The 24,251-nt window shown below is 48.0% G+C and overlaps 1 protein-coding gene across 7 annotated transcripts in view; it reads right to left on the bottom strand.

The window, feature by feature from the left end:
* Nucleotides 1–24,251, bottom strand: part of pcloa (piccolo presynaptic cytomatrix protein a) — a 633,232-nt gene that overhangs the window by 289,335 nt on the left and 319,646 nt on the right. For all 7 annotated transcript variants that reach the window (XR_011934010.1, XM_072470931.1, XM_072470933.1 and 4 more), the window contains exon 7: nt 169–2,314. Coding sequence is in view for 6 of the 7 variants with exons in the window: in XM_072470931.1 (XP_072327032.1) it covers nt 169–2,314 (2,146 nt within the window). In the remaining variant the exon portion in view is untranslated. The remainder of the gene's footprint in view (nt 1–168; nt 2,315–24,251) is intronic.

Here is a 24,251-nt window from a genome sequence, read left to right on the forward strand (position 1 = left end):
CATGCTTGCATGAGAAAACCTTTCTCTGCTGATGTACGCACAAATACACAAATGAAAATAACATACAAGCGAGAACAAGAGAGTCCATAAGGAATAAACAGAAATTATATACATGCAGAGGAGGGAAATTCTGTTGATGATAACACAAAACCCTGAGTCCCATTTTACCTTCACTGTCTGACATGGCATGTTGGAAGTCATCCATAATAAATGCTATGTCACGGTCATATCCACGTGTCCGTGATTCCTCTCTCATGTGTTGTTGTACTTCAGGCAGTGAATGGCTCGAACCAAACTGTTCCCTTGTATCAGCCGATATTGGTGGTAATGGGCCAGCTGCTGCTCGGGCCATTCCCATTGGCTGTCCAACAGGACTTAAGGGGCTTTCTTCCTCCGAATTCTGAGCTACGATGGGAATTCTCCCTCTACTGTGACTTATAGGTAAACTGGATGGCTTTGTTCGAACAGAAGGAGTGCTATGTGCATAGGCAATATCTAATGGATCGTTTTCCTGACCTTTTATCCGTAGAGGTGTATTGGAAGGGTCTCTTTTAATTGTTAAATCAAGTCCATAAACTGATGAAGGCCTACATCTGGTTCCACTGGTGTACGCCTTGTCAATTTCATCATCTAATGTAGATCTGATTGTTGGTCCAAGAAACTTCTGCTGGTCACGGATATTTTTTCTCAGACTAAATGTTATGTCATCTTGAATAAGCCTTGCTCGAGAGCTAGCAGCAGTCACTGCTGATGTAGTTCCCATGTAGCTCGGGAAATCAGGGTCTACATCTCTGGCTTCTTGAATTGGCAAAAACTTGGAGAGTTTGGGGTCCAGCAATTGTTTTTTGTGTTTGCTCTGCTTTTGATAAATAATAGATGCTGGCAATTGCTTTGCGGCCTGTTTTTCCAGTGTAAGCCTGCCGATGCTGTATTTTTCAGACTTTGGAAAGTGTCTGTAGCTACTATCACCATGGTAATATTGAGGAAGGCCAGAAAGATGTTCCAAACCATCAGTACCTCTGCGGAACTCTTGTTTAATTTGTTGTTTTAACAGCTTTAGTTCATAAGGATCCTCCATAGTTTCTTCATCTGTTTTCCCATATGAATGCAACCGGGTTGAGGTCTGCAGTGGCCCAATAAAATCCTTCACATCCCCAGTTCTGCGTCCTTCACTTGCGCGAAGCAGGCGTTCATTTTTTTGTACTTCCTTTTGTAAATCATGAAGATTGAATCCAGTAGTAAGGGAACTGGTTCCTTTAGTGAGTTCCCCAATATCATCAATCAGAACATAATTCCGAGGTGCATGATGTTCTAGATCAGCATAATAGGATTCTGCAGAAATGCTTGACATTGGGCTACTTGCCACGGTTCCCCTTTCATCCAGCCCGATTCTAAGATCTAAATTACTGTACTTACTACTCAAGTGCGGAACTGCATATGTGCTGTCGGCAGACGTGGAAGCCATCAGAAGAGACTGAGAATGGATCACCTCATAGTCTGTAGTTATTTTGGGTTCAAGGTCAACAAGTGTTGTCTGCCTTGGTTTTTGTTGAATCAGCATCATTTGAGATGGGTGTGGATAGGCTGTTGGCTGGGTTTGAGGAGGAGGGGGCTGTTGTTGATATGTGATAGTGGGACCAGCTTGATATGTAGGTTGGGTTTGATAGGGAGAAACTTGCTGATACAATGCCTGTTCTTGGTAGGGAGACTGCTGTTGGAATTGAGTTTGGGCTTGGGCTGGTTGAGGGGTGGAGTATTGGTACTGCGTATAATGGCTTGGAGTGGTTGCATACTGATGCTGTGCCTGGGTCTGAGGTGACAGAAACTGGTCATAATCAGGCTGTGGTGCCGTTCTAGGTCTCGCTAATCCACACTGTCCATCCAATCTGGTTTCTCTTATGTTACTTACTTCACTATCCGACATATAATCTCTTTCCTCGGCCACACCCTGCAAATAGGCACGCTCCCTTTTTTCTCTTTCCTTCAGCAAAGCTTCTTTTCTTCGATTGATGCCCATTTCCAAATATCGTAACTTGGCATCAATTTCTTTTTCTTCTTCATCTAGCTCTGCCTGTTTTTTCCTGAGTTTGGAAGATTCCCTTTCCACAAGTTCCAATTCCCTGTCAATGTCCTGCAGAATTTTCGCTCTTGCCATGGTGTTGGTCCTGCAAACTCTTCTGCGCGAAACCGAGCTGACAGTGGAAAATGTTGCCTGGCTCCCAGTGACACCAACCTCCTCTGGAGGAGGATTAGGAAGAGTTCTCTTCACTTTCTTCTGAGTACCGACTGGTGTGGTGTTTTGAGAACCTATAGCCTGAAACAAAAATGAAGTACTTAAATCAATATTGTTTGCAATGGTCACAAAATTGCCACCAAAGAATTAAAATCCAAACAACAAAAGACAAAATTGTGCACTTAAACCGAACAAGCACCTAAAGTACATGTTATGCTTGTTCAGGTTGGTCATGAGCATTTCCTCACTTGTACAGAAATAAAATACTGGAAATCTAAAATAAAAACAGAAAATGTAAGAAATACTTAGCAGGTCAGGCAGCATCTGTGGAAAGAGAAACTGAGTTAATGTTTCAGATCATCGAGTCATTACAGCACAGCGGGAGGCCAATCATACCATCAACTCTATGATGTCTCTCTACATAGCAATCCGATGAGTCTCATTCGCCCATTCTATCCCCCAAATCCTGTAAGTTTATTTTGCTCAAGTGCCAATCTGATTTCTTTTTGAAATCAGTCTTTGTCTCCATTTCCACCGCCCTTGAGGCAAAAGGTTCCAGGTCATGTTGAATGAGGCGATTTTGAGGTAATTACCACTTGCTGAATAGAAAGTTCTTCCTCACATTCCTCTCTGTGTGTCCTGCCCAAATCTTTAAATGTGCCTCTAGTCTTTGTCCCATCAACTAATGGAAAAAGATTTTGTTTGCAGTCTTATTTAAATTTCAGGTCTTGTACACCTCATCAAATTTACCCTCAATACCCTTCACGCCAAGGTGAATAGACCCAGATTCTCCAATCTAATCTTGGAACTAAACTCACCTTCAGAAATATTCTGTTAAATGTCCTCCGCAGCCTCTCATGGTCCTTATATCCTTCCTCAAGTGTGGTGTCCAGAACTGGACAGCATATTCTCTTTGTGGCCTAATCAGAGCTTTATACACATTCAACATAATTTCCCTTTATGAATGGTCAATAACCTTTTATCAGCACTTGGAAAAGTTAGAAATGTAACCGGTTTTAGACATGAGAAAAGAAGTGTTAGAATAACATGTGTGCTATGTGGAATATTCACCTCTTGTTTAATCGGCTGGTCAGATATATATTCAACTTCTTTAAAAGGACGTTTACCAAGAAAAGTCCTTATGCTCTTCTGGTTTTAAAATTCTCTCACGCAGTGGTGGCATGGTGGCACAGTGGCTAGCACCGCTGCCTCATGGCGCTGAGGACCCGGGTTTGATGCTGGCCCCGGGTCACTGTCTGTGTGGAGTTTGCACATTCTCCCCGTGTTTGCGTGGGTTTCGTTCCCACAACCCAAAGATATGCAGGGTAGGTGAATTGGCCACGCTAAATTGCCCCTTAATTGGGAAAAAATTATTGGGTACTCTAAAGTTATATATAACAAAATTCTCTCACACTTAAGTGTCAACAATTTCTGTCAAAGTTGAGCCCCTTCTTCCTACAAAAACAATTATGACATTCACACAATATTTGACAAGGTTACGTTGTTTATTATTGAACAGGAACCCTTGTTTCCATAATGAGGTCACTGAATTGGGACAGATACTCTTGTACTTCCGAACAGTGAACACCCCATCAGACTGTGTGATTAGCCTGCAGAATTACAGGAAAGGTTTTTAAAGGTAAGATTTAGACAGCAGCAGAAAATCAATACATCGGGTTTCAGAATTGGGTGATTTTAAAGGAGGCGACTCCTACACATTTCAACAAGAGGGAAAGATAGAGAAAACCAGGGCCCTTTGATGATGAGGAATTATAATGAAACAGCTTCAGGTTTGGTGTCATCAGCCAAGTTTCAAATTTTACTCTGTATTCCAATATCCAATCACAATGATCCTCGCACTGAATATAGCGAACACCACTGTCCATCATATTGAAATCCAGAACATGCTGTCATCTGACTTCAGCCAATCTTTATTGAAGCTAACACTGACCTTCCGATTTTGTTGAGACCATAAGAAATATGAACGGGAGAGGCTGTTCGGCCCCTCGAGCCTGCTCCACCATTCAATAGGATCAAGGCTGATCCAACATTCCTCACATCCACTTTCCTGCCCTTTCCCCGTAACCCTTGATTTCCTTCCTGAGCAAGAATCTATCTCAGCCTTAAATATACACACGGACTCTGTCCCCACAGCTCTCTGTGACACGGACTCTCTCCCCCCAGCTCTCTGTGACACGGACTCTGCCCCACAGCTCTCTGTGACACGGACTCTGCCCCACAGCTCTCTGTGACACGGACTCTCTCCCCCCAGCTCTCTGTGACACGGACTCTGCCCCACAGCTCTCTGTGACACGGACTCTGCCCCAGCTCTCTGTGACACGGACTCTGCCCCACAGCTCTCTGTGACACGGACTCTGCCCCACAGCTCTCTGTGACACGGACTCTGCCCCACAGCTCTCTGTGACACGGACTCTGCCCCAGCTCTCTGTGACACGGACTCTGCCCCACAGCTCTCTGTGACACGGACTCTCTCCCCCCAGCTCTCTGTGACACGGACTCTGCCCCAGCTCTCTGTGACACGGACTCTGCCCCACAGCTCTCTGTGACACGGACTCTCTCCCCCCAGCTCTCTGTGACACGGACTCTGCCCCAGCTCTCTGTGACACGGACTCTGCCCCACAGCTCTCTGTGACACGGACTCTGCCCCCACAGCTCTCTGTGACACGGACTCTGTCCCACAGCTCTCTGTGACACGGACTCTGTCCCACAGCTCTCTGTGACACGGACTCTGCCCCCACAGCACTCTGTGACACGGACTCTGCCCCCACAGCTCTCTGTGACACGGACTCTGACCCCACAGCTCTCTGTCACACGGACTCTGCCCCCACAGCTCTCTGTGACACGGACACTGTCCCCACAGCTCTCTGTTACACGGACTCTGTCCCCACAGCTCTCTGTGACACAGACTCTGCCCCACAGCTCTCTGTGACACGGACTCTGCCCCACAGCTCTCTGTGACACTGACTCTGTCCCCACAGCTCTCTGTGACACAGACTCTGCCCCACAGCTCTCTGTGACACACACTCTGTCCCCACAGCTCTCTGTGACACGGACTCTGTCCCACAGCTCTCTGTGACACGGACTCTGTCCCACAGCTCTCTGTGACACGGACTCTGTCCCCACAGCTCTCTGTGACACGGACTCTGTCCCCACAGCTCTCTGTGACACGGACTCTGTCCCCACAGCTCTCTGTGACACGGACTCTGTCCCACAGCTCTCTGTGACACGGACTCTGTCCCCACAGCTCTCTGTGACACGGACTCTGTCCCCACAGCTCTCTGTGACACGGACTCTGCTCCCACAGCTCTCTGTGACACGGACACTGTCCCCACAGCTCTCTGTGACACAGACTCTGCCCCACAGCTCTCTGTGACACGGACTCTGTCCCCACAGCTCTCTGTGACACGGACTCTGCCCCCACAGCTCTCTGTGACACGGACTCTGCCCCCACAGCTCTCTGTGACACGGACTCTGTCCCACAGCTCTCTGTGACACGGACTCTGCTCCCACAGCTCTCTGTGACACGGACTCTATCCCCACAGCTCTCTGTGACACGGACTCTGTCCCACAGCTCTCTGTGACACGGACTCTGCCCCCACAGATCTCTGTGACACGGACTCTGTCCCCACAGCTCTCTGTGACACGGACTCTGTCCCCACAGCTCTCTGTGACACGGACTCTGCCCCCACAGCTCTCTGTGACACGGGCTCTGTCCCCACAGCTCTCTGTGACACGGACTCTGTCCCACAGCTCTCTGTGACACGTACTCTGCCCCCACAGATCTCTGTGACACGGACTCTGTCCCCACAGCTCTCTGTGACACGGACTCTGTCCCCACAGCTCTCTGTGACACGGACTCTGCCCCCACAGCTCTCTGTGACACGGACTCTGCCCCCACAGCTCTCTGTGACACGGACTCTGTCCCCACAGCTCTCTGTGACACGGACTCTGCCCCCACAGCTCTCTGTGACACGGACTCTGTCCCCACAGCTCTCTGTGACACGGACTCTGTCCCCACAGCTCTCTGTGACACGGACTCTCCCCCCCACAGAAAATAGAAGCAAGAGTAGGCTATTCAGCCCTTCCAGTCTGATTTGTCATTCATTGTGATCATGACTTACCCTCACTCGATGCCATATTCCCAGGCTTTCCCACACACCTTGACACCTGGGGCGTCATTCTCCGACCCCCCGCCGGGTCGGAGAATGGCCGTTGGCCGCCGTGAATCCCGCCCCCGCCCCCGCCGAAGTCTCCGCTCCCGGAGATTGGGCGGGGGCGGGAATCGGGCCGCGCCGGTTGGCGGGACCCCCCGCTGGATTCTCCGGCCCGGATGGGCCGAAGTCCGACCCAGGAATTGCCTGTCCCGCCGGCGTAAATCAAACCTGGTATTTACCGGCGGGACCAGGCGGCGTGGGCGGGCTCCGGGGTCCTGGGGGGGGGGCGCGGTGCGATCTGACCCCGGGGGGTGCCCCCACGGTGGCCTGGCCCGTGATCGGGGCCCACCGATCCGCGGGCGGGCCTGTGCCGTGGGGTTACTCTTTCCCTTCCGCCTCCGCCACGGTCTCCACCATGGCGGAGGCGGAAGTGACTCTCCCCACTGCGCATGCGCGGGAAACTGACAGCGGCCGCTGACGCTCCCGCGCATGCGCTGGGAAACTGACAGCGGCCGCTGACGCTCCCGCGCATGCGCCGCATTTCCGCGCCAGCTGGCGGGGCAACAAACGCCATTTCCGCCAGCTGGCGGGGCGGAAATCCCTCCGCCGTCGGCCTAGCCCCTCAATGTTGGGGCTAGGCCGCCAAAGATGTGGAGCCTTCCGCACCTTTTTGCCAGCGCGATGCCCGTCTGATTTGCGCCGGCTTTGGCGCCAGTCGGCGGGCATCCCGCCGTTGGGGGAGAATTTCGCCCCTGAAGTCTAGAAATCTATTTTCTTCATAAATATATTTGTGATGTGGCTTCCACAGCCTTCTGTGCTACAGAATTCCACAGGCTCATTACCCTCTGACAGAAGAAGATTTTTTTCTCCTCATCTGTCTTAAATAGTCTACCCCAACCTGACACTCTGAGTCCTTGTTCTAGACTCTCCAACCAGAGAAAAGATCATCCCTGCATCCAGTCTGTCCAGCTCTGTCAGAATGTTATACATTTCAATTAGATCCCCTCTCATTCTTCCAAACTCCAGTGACTACAGGTCCAGTGGACCGAATCTCTCCTCATACGACAATCCCACCATTGCAAGAATCAATCTAATGAACCTTCGCTTCACTCCCTCTATGGCAATTATATTCTTTCTCAGAGAAGGGACCAAAATTGCACACAGTACACCAGGTGTGGTCTCACCCAGGCCCTGTCCAGCTGCAGTAAGACATCCCTGCTCCTGTACTCAAGTCCTCTTGCAATGAAGGTCACATTTTCCTTCCTAACTGCTTGTTGTACCTGCATGTTTGATTTCAGTGACTGGGGCACTGGGACATCCAGGTCTCTTTGTTCATCAACATTTCCCAATCTATCACCATTTAAACAATACTCTGCATTCCGTTTCGCTGTCCGAAGTGATAGCTTCACACTTATCCACGTTATACTTCGTCTGCCAGATATTTACTTGTCTAAATTACTTTGAAACCTTTTAACATCCTCCTCACCATTCACATTCCCACCCAGTTTCAAGTCCTTCTGCGAGTGTGTGTGTGTTGTGGGATTCTGGGCATGTTTCCGCCACTTTAAATACATCTCATACTGTTACCAAAATAACTCCTTATTGTTAACTCAAAAGATCAGGAGAGCTTATTTCCTCACATACCTTTACGTACAGTCAAGTACATATTGGATTGAAAAAAATTATATTTAAAAAATTGTAAACAGTTATCGCCAACCTTATGGGTAGAAAATAGGAATTTAGTCACTGCTCCAGGATTGGTTGTAACAGATATTGGGGGTCTTACAGCAGAATTTGAAATTGCAGAAAATGAGTGGAGATTAATCCCTTGGTGATTATTTTATTTAAACAATTCTCTTGTGGTTTGCAGAATGACCATACTAACCAAGTTGTCCACTTTTGAAGCCAGGACCTTGGCAATCTGGCGCAGAATAAGGCTCTGTCCCGAGAAGAATTAAAATGTGCAGCTAAGCAGTTAGAGTTTGTTTCCACCAAAACCCCGGAAAAGTGGGGCGGGGATTCCCGACCCCCGCCGGGTTGGAGAATCACCGGGGGCCGGTGTGAATCCCGCTCCCGCCGGTTGCCGAACTCTCCGGAACCGGATATTTGGCGGGGGGGGGGGGCAATTGCGCTGGTCGGCGAGCCCCCCTCCGGCGATTCTCCGGCCCGCGATGGGCCGAAGTCCCGCTGCTGGAATGCCTGTCCCGCCGGCGAGGATCAAACCACCTCTCTTCCCGGCGGGACTCGGCAGCGCGGGCGGGTTCCGGGGTCCTGGGGAGGGCACGGGGCGATCTGGCCCCGGGGGGTGCCCCCACAGTGGCCTGGCCCGTGATCGGGGCCCACTGATCCGCGGGCGGGCCTGTGCCGTGGGGACAGTCTTCACCATGGCCGAAGCGGAAGAGAACCCCCCCCCTGCACATGCGCGAGGATGATGTCAGCAGCCGCTGACGCTCCCGCGCATGCGCGGACTTCCGCCGCCTGGTGAAGTCCTTTCGGCCCCGGCTGCTGTGGCGTCAAAGGCCTTTCCCGCCGGCCGGCGGCGCGCTAACCACTCCGGCGCGGGGCTAGCCCCTCAAGGTGAGGGCTTGGCCCCTAAAGAAGTCCGCACCTTTGGGGCTGCCTGACGCCGGAGTGGTTCACGCACGCCATCCGGCCGGGACCCCCGCCGGGTCGGGGAGAATCCTGGCCCTGAAGTGGACTTACTAAACTACGTTTAATGCGATTTTTTTCAAATTATGAGATTAAAAACTGTGCACGATCCTCTCGATGTGGTCCCACCAGGGGCGTGTAGAGCTGCGGCAAATCATCTCTACTTTTGTATTCCATTCCTCTTGCAAGAAATTACTATATTTAATTTGCCTTCCAAATCACCTGTGTACCTGCTGACTAACCTTTTATGACTTATATACCAGGGCACCCAGATCCCTTTGTACCTCTGGGTTCTGCAATCTCTCTTTTAAGTAATTTGCTACTTTCCTATTCTTCCTGCCAATGTGCACAAGTTCACATTCCCCACATTATACTGCACCTGTCAAATTTGTGCCCACTCACTGAAGCTGCCGTACGTATCCCTGACACACTCTTCCTCCTCTTAGCCACTTACTTTCCTTAGTTGTCGTTGATTAATCAATGAGGCACTTTACAGCCTTCGGGACTTTACATTGAGTTCGGCAGCTTTAGCCATGAATTCTGTCCTCCAACTTGATTTGTTTCCCTCCCACCACCATCCTCCTGGCCCCCCCCACCCCTCCTCCTGCCCCCCCCCCCCCCCCCCCCCCCACCCTCCTCCTGCCCCACCCTCCTCGCACCTTCCTGGCTCCCACCCCCGCCCACTATCGTCCTGCCCCACCCTCCTTGCACCCTCCTCCTGCCCCCCTCCCCCCACCATCCTCCTGCCCCACCCTCCTCGCACCCTCCTCCTGCCCCCCCTACCCCCCCTCCTCCTGCCCCCCCTCCCCCACCCTCCTCCTGCCCCCCTCCCTCCACCCTCCTCCTGCCCCCCTCCCCCACCCTCCTCCTGCCCCCCCTCCCCCCACCCTCCTCCTGCCCCACCCTCCTGGCTCCCACTCCCGCCCACTATCCTCCTGCACTCCCCCACCTATTCCTGATCTTCTATTTTGATCCATATTATCTAGCCATGTTATAATCTGCAGGTATCTGACGGGGTGGGAACAATTAACCTCCATGTTGTCATGATATTCAGGCACACATCATAGCACATACATACATACATACTGATGGACAGATCAACGGACCAATCAACACACACAGCATGACAGCCAATCACAGGCAAGAGCATACACAGTACAAAACAGGGAACACGACACTTCCTGGGCACTCGAGCAGGAGACGGCTCAGGGCACAGAGCTCATTGCAGGCCACTCAGACATCCACCATGTGCTGAGTGCCACCACAAGACAGAATTAGGAATAGGTCCACACAATCAAAGGTCATGATCGAACCTCAGTGAACAGTTCACCAATGTAAATATAGAACGTAGAACAATACAGCGCAGTACAGGCCCTTCGGCCCACGATGTTGCACCGAAACAAAAGCCATCTGACCTACACTATGCCATTATCATCCATATGCTTATCCAATAAACTTTTAAATGCCCTCAATGTTGGCGAGTTCACTACTGTAGCAGGTAGGGCATTCCACGGCCTCACTACTCTTTGCGTAAAGAACCTACCTCTGACCTCTGTCCTATATCTATTACCCCTCAGTTTAAAGTTATGTCCCCTCGTGCCAGCCATATCCATCCGCGGGAGAAGGCTCTCACTGTCCACCCTATCTAACCCCCTGATCATTTTGTATGCCTCTATTAAGTCTCCTCTTAACCTTCTTCTCTCCAACGAAAACAACCTCAAGTCCATCAGCCTTTCCTCATAAGATTTTCCCTCCATACCAGGCAACATCCTGGTAAATCTCCTCTGCACCCGCTCCAAAGCCTCCACGTCCTTCCTATAATGCGGAGACCAGAACCTCATGCCCCCCCCCTCCCCCCACGCAAATAGTTGTCTGAAATAAAACTGAGTTGTACCATTCACAACCGTGTTGGTTCATCTGTCTGGCAGACCACCCAACACTTCACATGTGAACCTTGTAGAATACAAGCTCCCCCGTTAAAGGGGCAGGTGATCTCTAAACAATGTCTAGTTGTGGGGTGTGTAAAACCGGCCAGTTAGGCACCGGTAAGGCCGGCCCAGTTGGAATCTATACCGTGTGATGGAAATAATAGTTATTGTAAATAAACTAAGTTTCTTTGAATAATCAGTGTGAATTCCTTTGTAGATTTATAAACCAGCCCCATTCCTTCATAAAACCCAGCACATTTCTGCATCTTCTCAGCTCTGAAGTGTCATATGGACTGAAAACAGGAGGCTGGATTCTCCGTTTGGGAGACTAAGTCCCCAGGCCAGCATGAAAATGGTGGTGTTTTACGCCAGGAAAACTGGTGCAAAACTGGCACCAATTTCTTGTTCCGAGGGGTGGTTTGCAGCCTTGCAGCGATGAGCTCCCAGCTCCAGCTGCCGAGACAGCCCAGAGCATTGCCGGGTCCGTGGCCACGCACGCGCACAGCGGGGACCTGCAGCGGCCGCACCGTGCTTCATGGCGAACTCAGCCCACGGACCCGGCCGGCAAAAATAGTCCCCCCTTCGGCCGGCTCACACTCCCCGGACCATCACCCACAGTGCCCCCAGCCCCGAATGAAGCCCCCCTGCCCGGGGATCGGCTCTCCCCCAGCTGTGGTGGGGCTGGAATGAGTCCACAGCCGCTACGCTGAGTGCCCGACGGGTGAGACCATGAGAGACCCACGCCGTCGGGAACTCAGCCGGTCGGGGCAGAGCATCGCGGGGCGGCCTCCGGTAATGGCCTGAGGCCGTGCACACAGCATGCGGCATACTGTGCTTTTCAGGGAGCGGAGCATTGACTGGAATCGAAGGCTATCCTCCTCATTATTTAGAATCCCAACAGTGCAGAAGGAGGTCATTTGGCCCATCGAGCCTGTACCTATCTACTCTTCCCTATACTCATAACCCTGTAACCTAACCTGCACATCCCTGGATGAAGGGGCAATTTATCATGGCCCATCCACCTAACCTGCACAAAGCCGGAGCACCCAGAGGAAATTCACACAGACACAGGGAGACACGGACAGACACCCAAGGCTGGAATTGAACCTGAGTTCCTGGTGCTGTGAGGCAGCAGTGCTAACCACTGTGCCACCGTGCTGCCCTATTTACTGCCTACAAATGTTCGCATCATACTCGAACTTAGTGATCAACACTCCGACATTCATATCTCAATCATTTATATAATCACATACAGAAAAGGCTCCAACACTGATCCCTGCGGAAAACACCCCGCAACCATCACCCTCTGCTTCCAACCACTCAGCCATTCTGGATCCAATTTGCCAGCCTAGGGGCTGGTTTAGCACAGTGGGCTAAACAGCTGGCTTGTAATGCAGAACAAGGCCAGCAGCATGGGTTCAATTCCCGTTCCGGCCTCCCCGAACAGGTGCCGGAATGTGGCGACTAGGGGCTTTTCACAGTAACTTCATTGAAGCCTACTTGTGACAATAAGCGATTATTATTATTGATAAATTTCCTTGGATCCCATGGGCTCTTACCTTTGCTATCAGTCCCCATGTGGGACCTTATCGAAAGCCTTGCTGAAGTCCGAGTAGACAACGTCAAATGCATTTCCCTCACCTACACACCTGGTCACCTCTTTGGAAAATTCAATCAAGTTGGTCAAACATAAACGTCCCTTAACAAAACCATGCTGACTGTTCCTAATTAATCCCTGTCTCCCCAAATGCAGATTATTCTGTCTCTCAGAATTGCTTCCAGTAGTTTCTCCACCACTGAGGTTTGGCCTGTAGTTTCCTCCCTTCTGAGCTGAACAGATGTTTAATCAGTGAGGGAATCAAGGGTTATGGGGATAAGGCAGGAAAGTGGAGTGAAGATTATCAGATCAGAAATGATTGCATTAAATAGCAGAACAGACTCGATGGGCTGAGTGGCTACTTCTGCTCCTGCATCTTATGGTCTCCTTGAATAACGGTATCACATTGGCGATCCTCCAGTCCTCCGGCACCTCTTCTGTGACCATAGAGGAATTGAAAATTATTGTCAGCACCCGTGTTATTTCCTCCCCTGCCTCATTCAACAGCCTGGAACACAGTCCACCTGGCCCTGGAATACAGTCCACCTGGCCCTGGTTATTTATCTACCTTTAATCCTGCCAGACCACTCAGAACCTCCTCTCTGTCTCTGTTAATCTCTTTAATTTTATTACAGTCCTTCTCCCTGATTTCTATACCCACACTGTCCCTCTCACAAACCTTGACACAAAGTACTCATTTCGAACCTTACCTACATCCTCCGGCTCCACACATAAATTAACCCTGGGATTCTTAATAGACACATTATTCACAAAGGCCTCACCTTCTTAACCTTGCCCCTCGTCTAAGGTGTGGTGACCCTCAGGTTAAACCACCGCCTGTCAGCTCTCCCCCTTAAAGGGGAAAGCCGCCTATGGGCATCTGCAACTGTGGTGACTATGGTGACTAGGGGCTTTTCACAGTAACTTCATTGCAGCGTTAATGGAAGCCTACCTGTGACAATTCAATGATTATTATTATAACTTTACCTTTACTCTTTCCCCAGTTATCCTTTTTCCCTTTATGAGTTTGTAAAACAACTTCGGATTGCCTTTTATTTTACCTGCCAGTATCCTTTCATGTCCCCTTTTTGCTTTCCTAATTTCCTTTTTAAGTTCCCTCTTGCAGATTCTATATGCCTCTTGTACTTCTGCTGTTCTGAGCTCTCAATATCTGCCATAAGCCTCCCTTTTTCTTCTGATCCAATGCTGTATATCCCTCGATATCCAGGGTTCACTGGATTTGTTGGTCCCACCCTTTTTCGTGATTGGCACATATTGGCTCTGTACTCTCCCTGTTTCCTTCATGAATGTGCCCCACTGTTCTGTCACAAATTTACCAAAAAGTGTCTGCTCCCAGTCCACTCTGGCCAAATCATGTCGGATCTTATTAAAATTGGCCTTCCCCCAGTTTAGAACTTTGATCTCAGGCCCATCCTTGTCCTTTTCCATAACAATCTTGAATCTAACTGAGTTATGATCACTGTCTGCAAAATGCTCCCTCACTGATTCTTCAACCACCTGCCCAGCTTCGTTACTGAAAATTAAGTCCAAGACCTCTTGTAGGTCCTTTAACGTACTGTCTTAAAAAGTTCTCTGGGATGCATTTTAAGAATTCCACTCCCTCTAAACCTTTCACACTATGACTACCCCAGTTAATATTGGGGAAAGTTGAAATCCCCACTGTCACTACCCTATTAATTTCATATTTCTCTGAAATGTGCCTACATATCTGCTCTTCTATTTTTCTCAGACTGTTGGGGGGCTTATAGAACACTCCCAGCAATGTGATTGCTCATTTTGTTTTTTAAGTTGATTCCCTGATCAAAATTGAGGACCCCCTCCACTTTTACCTCCTTCCCTATCTCGCATGAAGATTCTGTATCCTGGAATATTGAGTTACCAATCCTGCCCCGCTCTCACTGATGTCTCAGAGAATATGTGATATCATACCCCTATGTTTTAATTTGTGCCTTATTCATCAGAGTGCTTGCATTAAAATAAATCCCATTCAACCTTGCCAAACTCCCTTGTGACATAATTGATTTATAACTTCTAAACCTTCCATTTCATAAAAGAAAATTTAGAGTACCCAATTATTTTTTTCCAATTAAGGGGCAATTTAGCGTTGCTAATCCACCTAACCTGCATATCTTTAGGTTGTGGGGGTGAAACCCACGCAAACACGGGGAGAATGTGCAAACTCAACACGGACAGTGACCCAGGGCCGGGATCGAACCCTGGTCCTCAGCGCCATAGGCAGCAGTGCTAACCACTGCGCCACCGTGCCACCACATCACTCCCCTTAAGCCGCTATTCCCTTTTTTAAACAAAAGTTAAGCTATATAAGAATGCTATTAACTTACTTCCCTTACGTTAACTTTACTTCTCTTACCCTAATTTGTTTAGTTATATTATTTTATTATAATGACCCTGACTTTCACTTTTTTGTGTTGTTCCTCAGTTAATCCTTTTTTCAAAATCAAAAAAAAGTTTAAAATCATGATGTTCAGCTGGACTTCTCTAGTTTCTCTGAGTTTGTTTGCCGATGCTGGTATGGTACTTGTTATTGATGAAGAATATGGTTATACCTCGAAGATGAATGTCAAATGGTGTTCTGTAGCCTGGGTGACTGTAGCTCTCAACAACGTATCAGCAATTGTCTCACTTTTTCCTGGCTCGTAATCTGTTATTGAGTCCTCCGCTCATGGGGCTGAGCGAGAAACACTGCAACTTAGCAATTTCCTTGGAATTCAGGAGAGTAACCAAAGGTTTCTCTGTCTCAACCCTGAACTGTAAATCTATTGAGTAATAATAAGAATTTCTCGCAGGCCTATGTTGCCACTACAGCATTCTTTTCAATCATTGCAAAATGCCTTTCAATCTCCATCAACAATCTAGACAGATGGCATACTGGCTTTTTCCTGCAATTCCTGGATCTGTAGCAGATTGTCTCCCAGCCCCATTGCTGATTCAAAAGCTGTTATTATTGTTGGCAGTTTGGGGTCATAATGTGCAGGCACATCTGAAGAGAAAACAGCTCTTTGATCCTATTAAATATGTTCTTCTGCTCCACTCCCCAGGTTCACTGCTGACTTTTCCTCAGATGGTCTCATAAAGCTTCCTTGATGGCAGCCTGATTGAGATACGTTCCCCACTGATTGACCGAAAAATCCGTGTGTGTCAGTAACACCCTTGGGAGTGAGAAGTTCTTTTCATCGCCTTGGTATGTTGGGGCTCTGATGTTCACCCTTTTTGGGTTTTAATGTAGCCTCAATATCTGAAAGCATTTTCCCAAACTCGCACTTTACATTCTGAGTGAGGCCTGCTTGTTCAAGCATGGTAGCACAGTGGTTAGCACTGTCGTTCCACAGCGCCAGTGTCCCAGTTCGATTCCCGGCTTGGGTCACTGTCTGTGCGGAGTCTGCATGTTCCCCCCGTGTCTGCGTGGGTTTCCTCCGGGTGCTCCGGTTTCCTCCCACAAGTCCCGAAAGACGTGCTGTTAGGTGAATTGGACATTCTGAATTCTCCCTCCGTGTACCTGAACAGGAGCCGGAATGTGGCGACTAGGGGATTTTCACAGTAACTTCATTGCAGTGTTAATGTAAGCCGACTTGTGACATTAATAAATAAAGAATAAAGTTTATAGAAGCTCCGGACTCGGTGATTGTATTCTCCTTTGGTAACACCATGAATGAGCAGATCATCTATGAGACAAATAATTCCTTCTCTGCCTTTGAGTGGGTTGGAGGGGACATGCTGAAAAATCTCTGGTGTAGTGGAAATGCCAAATGGAATTTGATTGGAAGAAAATCGAACAAAGAGAGTGATCAAAACTTGGATTCTTGATGAAGGGGATCTGCCGATAATAAACAGTGTTGGCATCCAGCTTTGTAAAAAGAACATTTTTTTGGACAACTTTGCCAGACTGTCATCAACAGAATATTTTCCTCTGAGTGACTTTATTCAGCTGTGTCAGGTCAACACAGAGGCTAATTTCACCATTTGGTTTTGGGACTGTCACGAGCACTGAGCAGCTGGAAACACTGAAGAGATGAGCAGCTCTTTGATCCACCATTTTGTAAGCATTGCAACAGGAGAGATTACCCCTTGATCCTGCATCCTCTCAACTTGCTCTTTGACTTTCTCAATCAGTGGGTGTGTGTCCCTCCTCGAATAAATAAGCAGATGGGTTTGGCATCTGGGAGCATTGATGCAATTCTCACTTCTGAGTTTGTCCAGGCCCAGGACAACCTGGAACCCAGCCGGCCGTGTGCGGACACGACCTGCCAAATACGGCCCCACAAGCCACCCCCTGGCCGCTCCCCACTAGTCCCCCCAGCCTTCGCAGAAGCCTCCCCGGCCAGCGGCATGGCTCCCGGCCGAGTGAGGCGGCGCTGGATACGCCGGGTTCCTGACCGTTGAGACCACATGTCAACCACACGGTTGGGAACTCGGCTCATCGGGGACGGAACATCGAGGAAGGGCCTTCTGATGACGTTCCAACACCATTTCAACGCACGCGACACGATGACAGAGGGGGCGGAGACTCGAAAACTGGCATCAAATTGGCAGCGCACCTGATTCGGGCGTCGGAAGGGAAAGGGTTCTCTGCCCGATCGCTGATTACGATATCGGCATCGGAGAGTCCCGCCCTATGTCTTTGACAGTTCTTTGTAATTTATACATTTTGTTTCAATTAAGAGGCAATTTAGCGTGGCCAATCCACCTACCCTGCACATCTTTGGGTTGTGGGGGTGAGACCCTCACAGACACGGGGAGAATGCGCAAACTCCACATGGACAGTGACCCAGAGCCGGGATCAAACCCGGGTTCTTTTGACAGTTCTCACCCACAGATTATGACACAGCCTTTCTTTAAAATTAGTATATGGGATGTGAGCATTGCTGGTGAGACCACCCTTCAGAAGGTAGTAGTATAATTAATTTAGTAGGTCACAAATAAACAACATTAAGGGGGGTTAGTGACTTCTGATTAGAACATAAGTTATTCTGGATAATTTTCTGTCAATATGACATCTACTTTTCAGATGAGGCCACTTATTGGTCCACTTCTCTTTCGAAAGCTATGGGGTGAAGTCCCAATTCAAGTCTTGGGCACATAATTTAGGCAAATACTTTAGTCCAGAATGCAAACCTATTGAATTAGATATTAAGCCAAGGCCCAATTTGAGTGGTTTACATGAATGTTTATTTTCTTGTTTTGAAAAGAGAAGTCAATTCTTTTGGTGCCCTAACTAATATGCTTAACTTAACGATTAAGGATCAGGGTGTTGCGTTTCCCATAAAACATTGAGTGCATTTCAAAGCAATTTGTTGCACTAAAAGCTCTTTGGTATGTTTGTATCCTGATCAGATTGTAACATTCTTTAATCAGTGCAGTAAACATGCATGAAGCATATTCCTTTACCTTTGACCAAAGAAGCTTGTAATGTAATGAACAGACTGATTATCACTAATCAACATTTTGTTAGCTGAGGAATACACTCCCACTTGATCTCTTTCGATGGAGCTAATGTTTATTCATATATATTAATTTAGTTCAGGTATAACTAAGAGCTGCTGACAATTCAGCAAATTGATTGGCTCAACACACAACTGCGATGACCAGATTGTCTACATGGTTTGTTAATTTTAAATGTTTCCCCATTGCCACTACTTTGCATTTCAATATTTCTGGGGCCAACACTGGACTGGAAAAAGTCAATCTCATTCCACAAAATATGATGTGTGACGTGTGAAATCTATTGCAATATTAACTCCCCACTTGTATCAATTAAACAAATCTATTGCAATATTAACTCCCTACTTGTATCAATCAAACACCCACCAATTCAGCAGGTATGTGGTATTGTTACTCTGGATACATGGGACATTTAAATCATGAAATTACCATGGGATTGGAGGATAGTTTCAGCATTTATGTATGTATTTCAATATTAGTGTGCACCGAAGTAAATAAGGAAAGTAAAAGAGAATTGGTGTGATGCATATGTCTAATACAGCTAACAGAGCCATCCATAATTAAAACCAGATAAACACATTTCCACATGGAGTAAATTTAAACATGAACACATGAAGGGAACAGGGTGTTCGGAAGCTAACTGTAGAGGTGCCTTTGGTCGCTCCAATTTAATTTAACCCTCGCTCTCATCAATAAGTGACTTGCTGATGAGTGTGGGCCATCAGGCAGAAAACTACCTTCTACATCACAGCATTTCAACATTCAAATGTAATTCATTTTGGTTCATTTTCTGTTTCCTTTCCATATCTTTTGCAGCACCCAGCTGCCCTTCCATAATACTAATCTGTCAAATTTCCATTGTGAAATCCTGGGTTTAAAGACCTGAGGACCTTTAGCTACCAAACACTCATAAGAAAAGTCAAATTATACTTTTGTTATAAAAAACATTAAGAATTGATATTATTAACATTAAAGACAAAATGAGAACACGGCAAACAGGGCCATAGCTTACAAGTTCAGTCACAGGTGCAGAGCAGACAATACATCTCAAAGTGTCTATTTGAAGTATACACAATTGACTGATTTTGTTCATTTAATTTTGACATTTATCCCCATTAAAAGTCAAATAGAAACTATTAAATAAATACCAGTAGAACACCAGTGGAGTTCTGACTTCATACCACCAGTAAATTTTACCAGATTAGAAAATCGTCTCCCACAAGCTTATGACTGAAAACAGCAGCTGGCAAAAACATTATTTATTCATTATTATGGGATGTGGGCGTCGCTAGCTCGGTCACCATTGGTTGCCCATTCCTAATTACCCTTCAGAAGGTTGGAATGAGCTGCAGTCCACGTGGTGTAGGTACACCCACTGTGCTGTTAGGGAGGGAGTTCCAAAATTTTGACCCAGCGACGGTGAAGGAATGGCGGTATATTTTCAAGTCAGGGTGGTGAGTGATTGGCAGGGGAACCTCCAGGTGGCGGGGTTCCCAGGTATCTGTTGCCCTTGGCCTTCGAGATGATAGAGTACAGGACACACCTGGGCAATTTACCACATTGCCTTGTAGATGCCAGTGATGCAGCTGTACTGGAACAGCTTGGCTAGGGTGTGGCAAATTCTGGAGCACAAGTCTTCAGTACTATTGCTGGGATATTGTCAGGGCCAATAGCCTTTGCAGTATCCAGTGCCTTCAGCCATTTCTTGATATCACGTGGAGTGAATCGTATTGGCTGAAGTCTGGCATCTGTAATGCTGGCGACCTCCGGAGGAGGCTGAGATGGATCATCCACTTGGCACTTCTGGCAGAAGATTAGTGCGAATGCCTCAGCCTTGTGTTTTGCATTGAGCACTGGACTCCTCCATCACTGAGGATGGGGATATTTGTGGAGCCTCCTCTTCCAGTGAGTTGCTTAATTGTCCACTACCATTCACGGCTGGATGGGGCAGGACTACAGAGCTTCGATCTAATGCATTCATTGTGGAATCGCTTAGGTCTGTCTGTTACTTGCTGCTGATGCTGTTTGGCTCACAAGTAGTCCTGTGTTGTAGCTTCACCAGGTTGACACCTCCATTTTGCGGTATGGCTGGTGTTGCTCCTGCCACGCTCTCCTTCACTCTTCATTGAACCAGGGTTGATCCCCTGGCTGGGTGGTAATGGGGGAGTGGGGGATACGCCGGGCCGTGAGGTTACAGATTGTGGTTCAATACAATTCTGCTGCTGCTGATGGCTCACAGAGCCTCATGGATGCCCAGTCTTGAGTTGCTGGATCTGTTTGAAGTCTATCCCATTTAGCACGGTGGTAGAGCCACACAACACAATGGAGGGTATCCTCAATGTGAAGATGGGGCTTTGTCTCCACAAGGACTGTGCAGTGGTCACTTCTACCGATACTGTCATGGACAGATACATCTGCAGCAGGCAGGTTGGTGAGGATGAGGTCAAGTATGTTTTTCCCTCTTGTTGGTTCCCTCACCACCTGCTGCAGTCCCAGTCTAGCAGTTGTGTCCTTTAGGACCCGGCCAGCTCAGTCTGTGGTGGTACTACCGAGCCACACTTGGTGATGGGCAGTGACGTCCCCCACCCAGAGTACATTCTGAGCCCTTGCCACCCTCAGTGCTTCCTCCAAGTGGTGCTCAACATGGAGGAGAACTGATTCATCAGCTGTTGTAGCTGGTATGTGGTAATCAGCAGCACGTTTCCTTGCCCATGTTTAACCTGACAGAAAATCTTGTGAGAATGGGGAAAAGCGATTCTCACTGGAGAGCTTGCAATTCCCAATTTTCCCTGATCCATGCTGGTGACATCAAACATCATTTTAACAAATGTGAATTCATTTCAATATACTTAGCACCCTCCCCGTGCCCCCTCCCCCACCCCCAACACACACACACAGATGACCACGCCTCACGGATTAACAAAATGGATAGAAACTGGTTGGCAGACAGGAACCAAAGAGTAGAAAATAGGTATTTTTCAAATTGGCAGGCAGTAACTAGTGGAGTACTGCAGGGTCGGTGCTGGGACCCCAGCTATTCACAATGTATATTAAGATTTAGAGGAGGGAGCAAAATGTAATATCTCCAAATTGGATGACACCAAGTTGGATGGGAGGATGTAGAGATCCTCCAGTGTGATTTGGACAAGTTGAGTGAGAGGGCAAATGAATGGCAGATGCCGTATAATTTGGATAAATGTGAGGTTATCCACTTTGGTAGCAAAAACGAGAAGGCAAACTATTAACTGAGGGGCCATAATTTAGGAGAGGGGAAAGTGCAACGAGACCTGGGTGTCCTCGTACATCAGTCACTGAAGGTAAGCGCGCAGGTACAGAAGTCAAATGGTATGCTGGCCTTCATTGCGAGAGGATTCGAGTGCAGGAGCAGGGCTATCTTGCTGCAATAATGCAGGGCTTTGGTGAGGCCACACCTGGAATATTGTGAGCAGTTTTGGTCTCCTTCTCTGAGGAAGGATGTTATTGCTCTCGAGGGAGAGCAGCGAAGGTTTACCAGACTGATTCCAGGGATGGTGGGTGTGCCATATGAGGAGATATTTCACAGAATCACAGAATAATACAGTGCAGAAGAAGCCCTTCAGCCCATCAAGCCTACACTGACGCATGAAAGATTTGATTAAGATTATATTTACTGGAGTTTATTAAAACAAGGAGGGGATCTCATAGAAACCTATCAAATTCTAACAGGTCTGGACAGGGTAGATGCAGGAAGGATGTTCCTGATAGTGGGGGTGTCCAGAACCAGGGGTCACAGTCTGAGGGTACAGGGTAGACCATTTAGAACTGAGATGAGGAGAAATGTCTTCACCCAGAGAGTGGTCACCTGTAGAATTCACGACCACAGGAAGTATTTGAGGCCAGAATATCGTATGTTTTCAAGAAAGAGTTCGATATAGCACTGAGGGCAAAAGGGATCAAAGGATATGGGGGAAATGCAGAGATAGATTATTTAGTTGGATGATCAGCCATGATCATAATGAATGATGGAACAGGCTTGAAGGACCGAATGGCAAAATCCAGCTCCTATGTTTCTATGATTTGGGGCACAATTCAGCGAATGGAATCTAAAGTCCGATGTTTCTGGGATTGCCTCCAGCTACCACAAGATGCTGTTTGCTTTTGTCATTACTTGCTGTACCTACATAGTAACGTTTTGCGTTAGGCCTCCCAGATCCCTCTGCATCTCGGCTCTGCAATCTCTCGCCATTTAGACAGTGGGCTAAACAGCTGGCTTGTAATGCAGAACAAGGCCAGCAGCGTGGGTTCAATTCCCGTACCGGCCTTCCCGAACAGGCACCGGAATGTGGCGACGAGGGGCTTTTCACAGTAACTTCATTGAAGCCTATTTGTGACAATCAGCGATTATTAATATTCCTTTTTTATTTTTCCTGTCAAAATGAGCAATTTCATGTTTTTCTCCATTATTCTCCATTTGTTAAATCTTTGCCCACTCACTTATCCTCTCTATATCTCTTTGTAGCCTCCTTGTGTCCTCTTCATAACTTACTCTTCCATTTACCTTCAGTAAATTTAGCTACCACATATTCGGCCCTTAATCCAAGTCATTTATAGAAATTATAAGGACTTCAGGCCCCAGCACCGATGCCTATGGCAAACCATTCATTAGAACAAATAAACTGCTATAAGGCAGCTTTTATTGAAAGTGGCAGTAATACAATACAAGAGGATGTGGTTAATCTCAGACTGCGTTAGATTTGATTTTCTTTTTATCCATGACCTTCTCAGCTCCTCTTGTCTGCACTGAATTCAAAATGCCCTTTCCTCAACACAACCTTTTCTCTCTCTGTAAGTTCATCCTCTTCCAATACAAACTGCCCATTGGCACATCGACGGCTGGATTTCCCGCCCATTTCCGCCAGCGGAATCCTCTGGAGTTGCCAAAGGTAACCCACCCGCAATGGGGTGTCCGGCAGCAAAGGGTGTGAATGACAAAACAAAGAACAAAGAACAAAGAAATGTACAGCACAGGAACAGGCCCTTCGGCCCTCCCAGCCCGTGCCGACCATGCTGCCCGACTAAACTACAATCTTCTACACTTCCTGGGTCCGTATCCCTCTATTCCCATCCTCTTCATGTATTTGTCAAGATGCCCCTGAAAAGTCACTATCGTCCCTGCTTCCACCACCTCCTCCGGTAGCGAGTTCCAGGCACCCACTACCCTCTGTGTAAAAAAACTTGCCTCGTACATCTCCTCTAAACCTTGCCACTCGCACCTTAAACCTATGCCCCCTAGTAATTGACCCCTCTACCCTAGGAAAAAGTCTCTGACAATCCATTCTGTCGATGCCCTTCATAATTTTGTAGACCTCTATCAGGTCGCCCCTCAACCTCCTTCGTTCCAGTGAGAACAAACCAAGTTTACTCAACCTCTCCTCATAGCTAATGCACTCCATACCAGACAACATCTTGGTAAATCTCTTCTGCACCCTCTCTAAAGCCTCCACATCCTTCTGGTAGTGTGGCGACCAGAATTGAACACCATACTCCAAGTGTGGCCTAACTAAGGTTCTATACAGCTGCAACATGACTTGCCAATTCTTATACTCAATGCCCCGGCCAATGAAGGCAAGCATGCCGTATACCTTCTTGACTACCTTCTCCACCTGTGCTGCCCCTTTCAGTGACCTGTGGACCTGTACTCCTAGATCTCTCTGACTGTCAATACTCTTGAGGGTTCTACCATTCACTGTATATTCCCTACCTGTATTAGACCTTCCAAAATGCATTACCTCACATTTGTCCGGATTAAACTCCATAAACAAGAAACCTCATTGGCAGCAACGGGCCTCCATCACTGCTGCCTGGAGGGGGCGGTAAACCCTGTGCTTCTCTGACTCGCGCCTCTCTGGAGCCCCTCCTACTGTACCCCACCCCCCCATTACTTTCCCCCATTCTTTACAGATGTTTGAAGGTCAAGAAGCCATGCTCTCTCACCCCAGTGTTTGTGGAGTTCATTTTCAAACATCAACCTTTCCCTGTTCCATAAACCTCGGCTGTAATATGTGAAGTTGGGAATAATTGTCGAGAGCAGCAGTGATGTGATCATAGAATCTACAGTGCAGAAGGAGGCCATTCGGCCCATCGAGTCTGCACCGGCTCTTGGAAAGAGCACCCTACCCAAGGTACCCAATGAGAACTAAGCTATTTAC

This window comes from Scyliorhinus torazame, chromosome 13, assembly GCF_047496885.1.
Source record: "Scyliorhinus torazame isolate Kashiwa2021f chromosome 13, sScyTor2.1, whole genome shotgun sequence".
In the NCBI taxonomy this organism is placed as follows: Eukaryota; Metazoa; Chordata; class Chondrichthyes; order Carcharhiniformes; family Scyliorhinidae; genus Scyliorhinus; species Scyliorhinus torazame.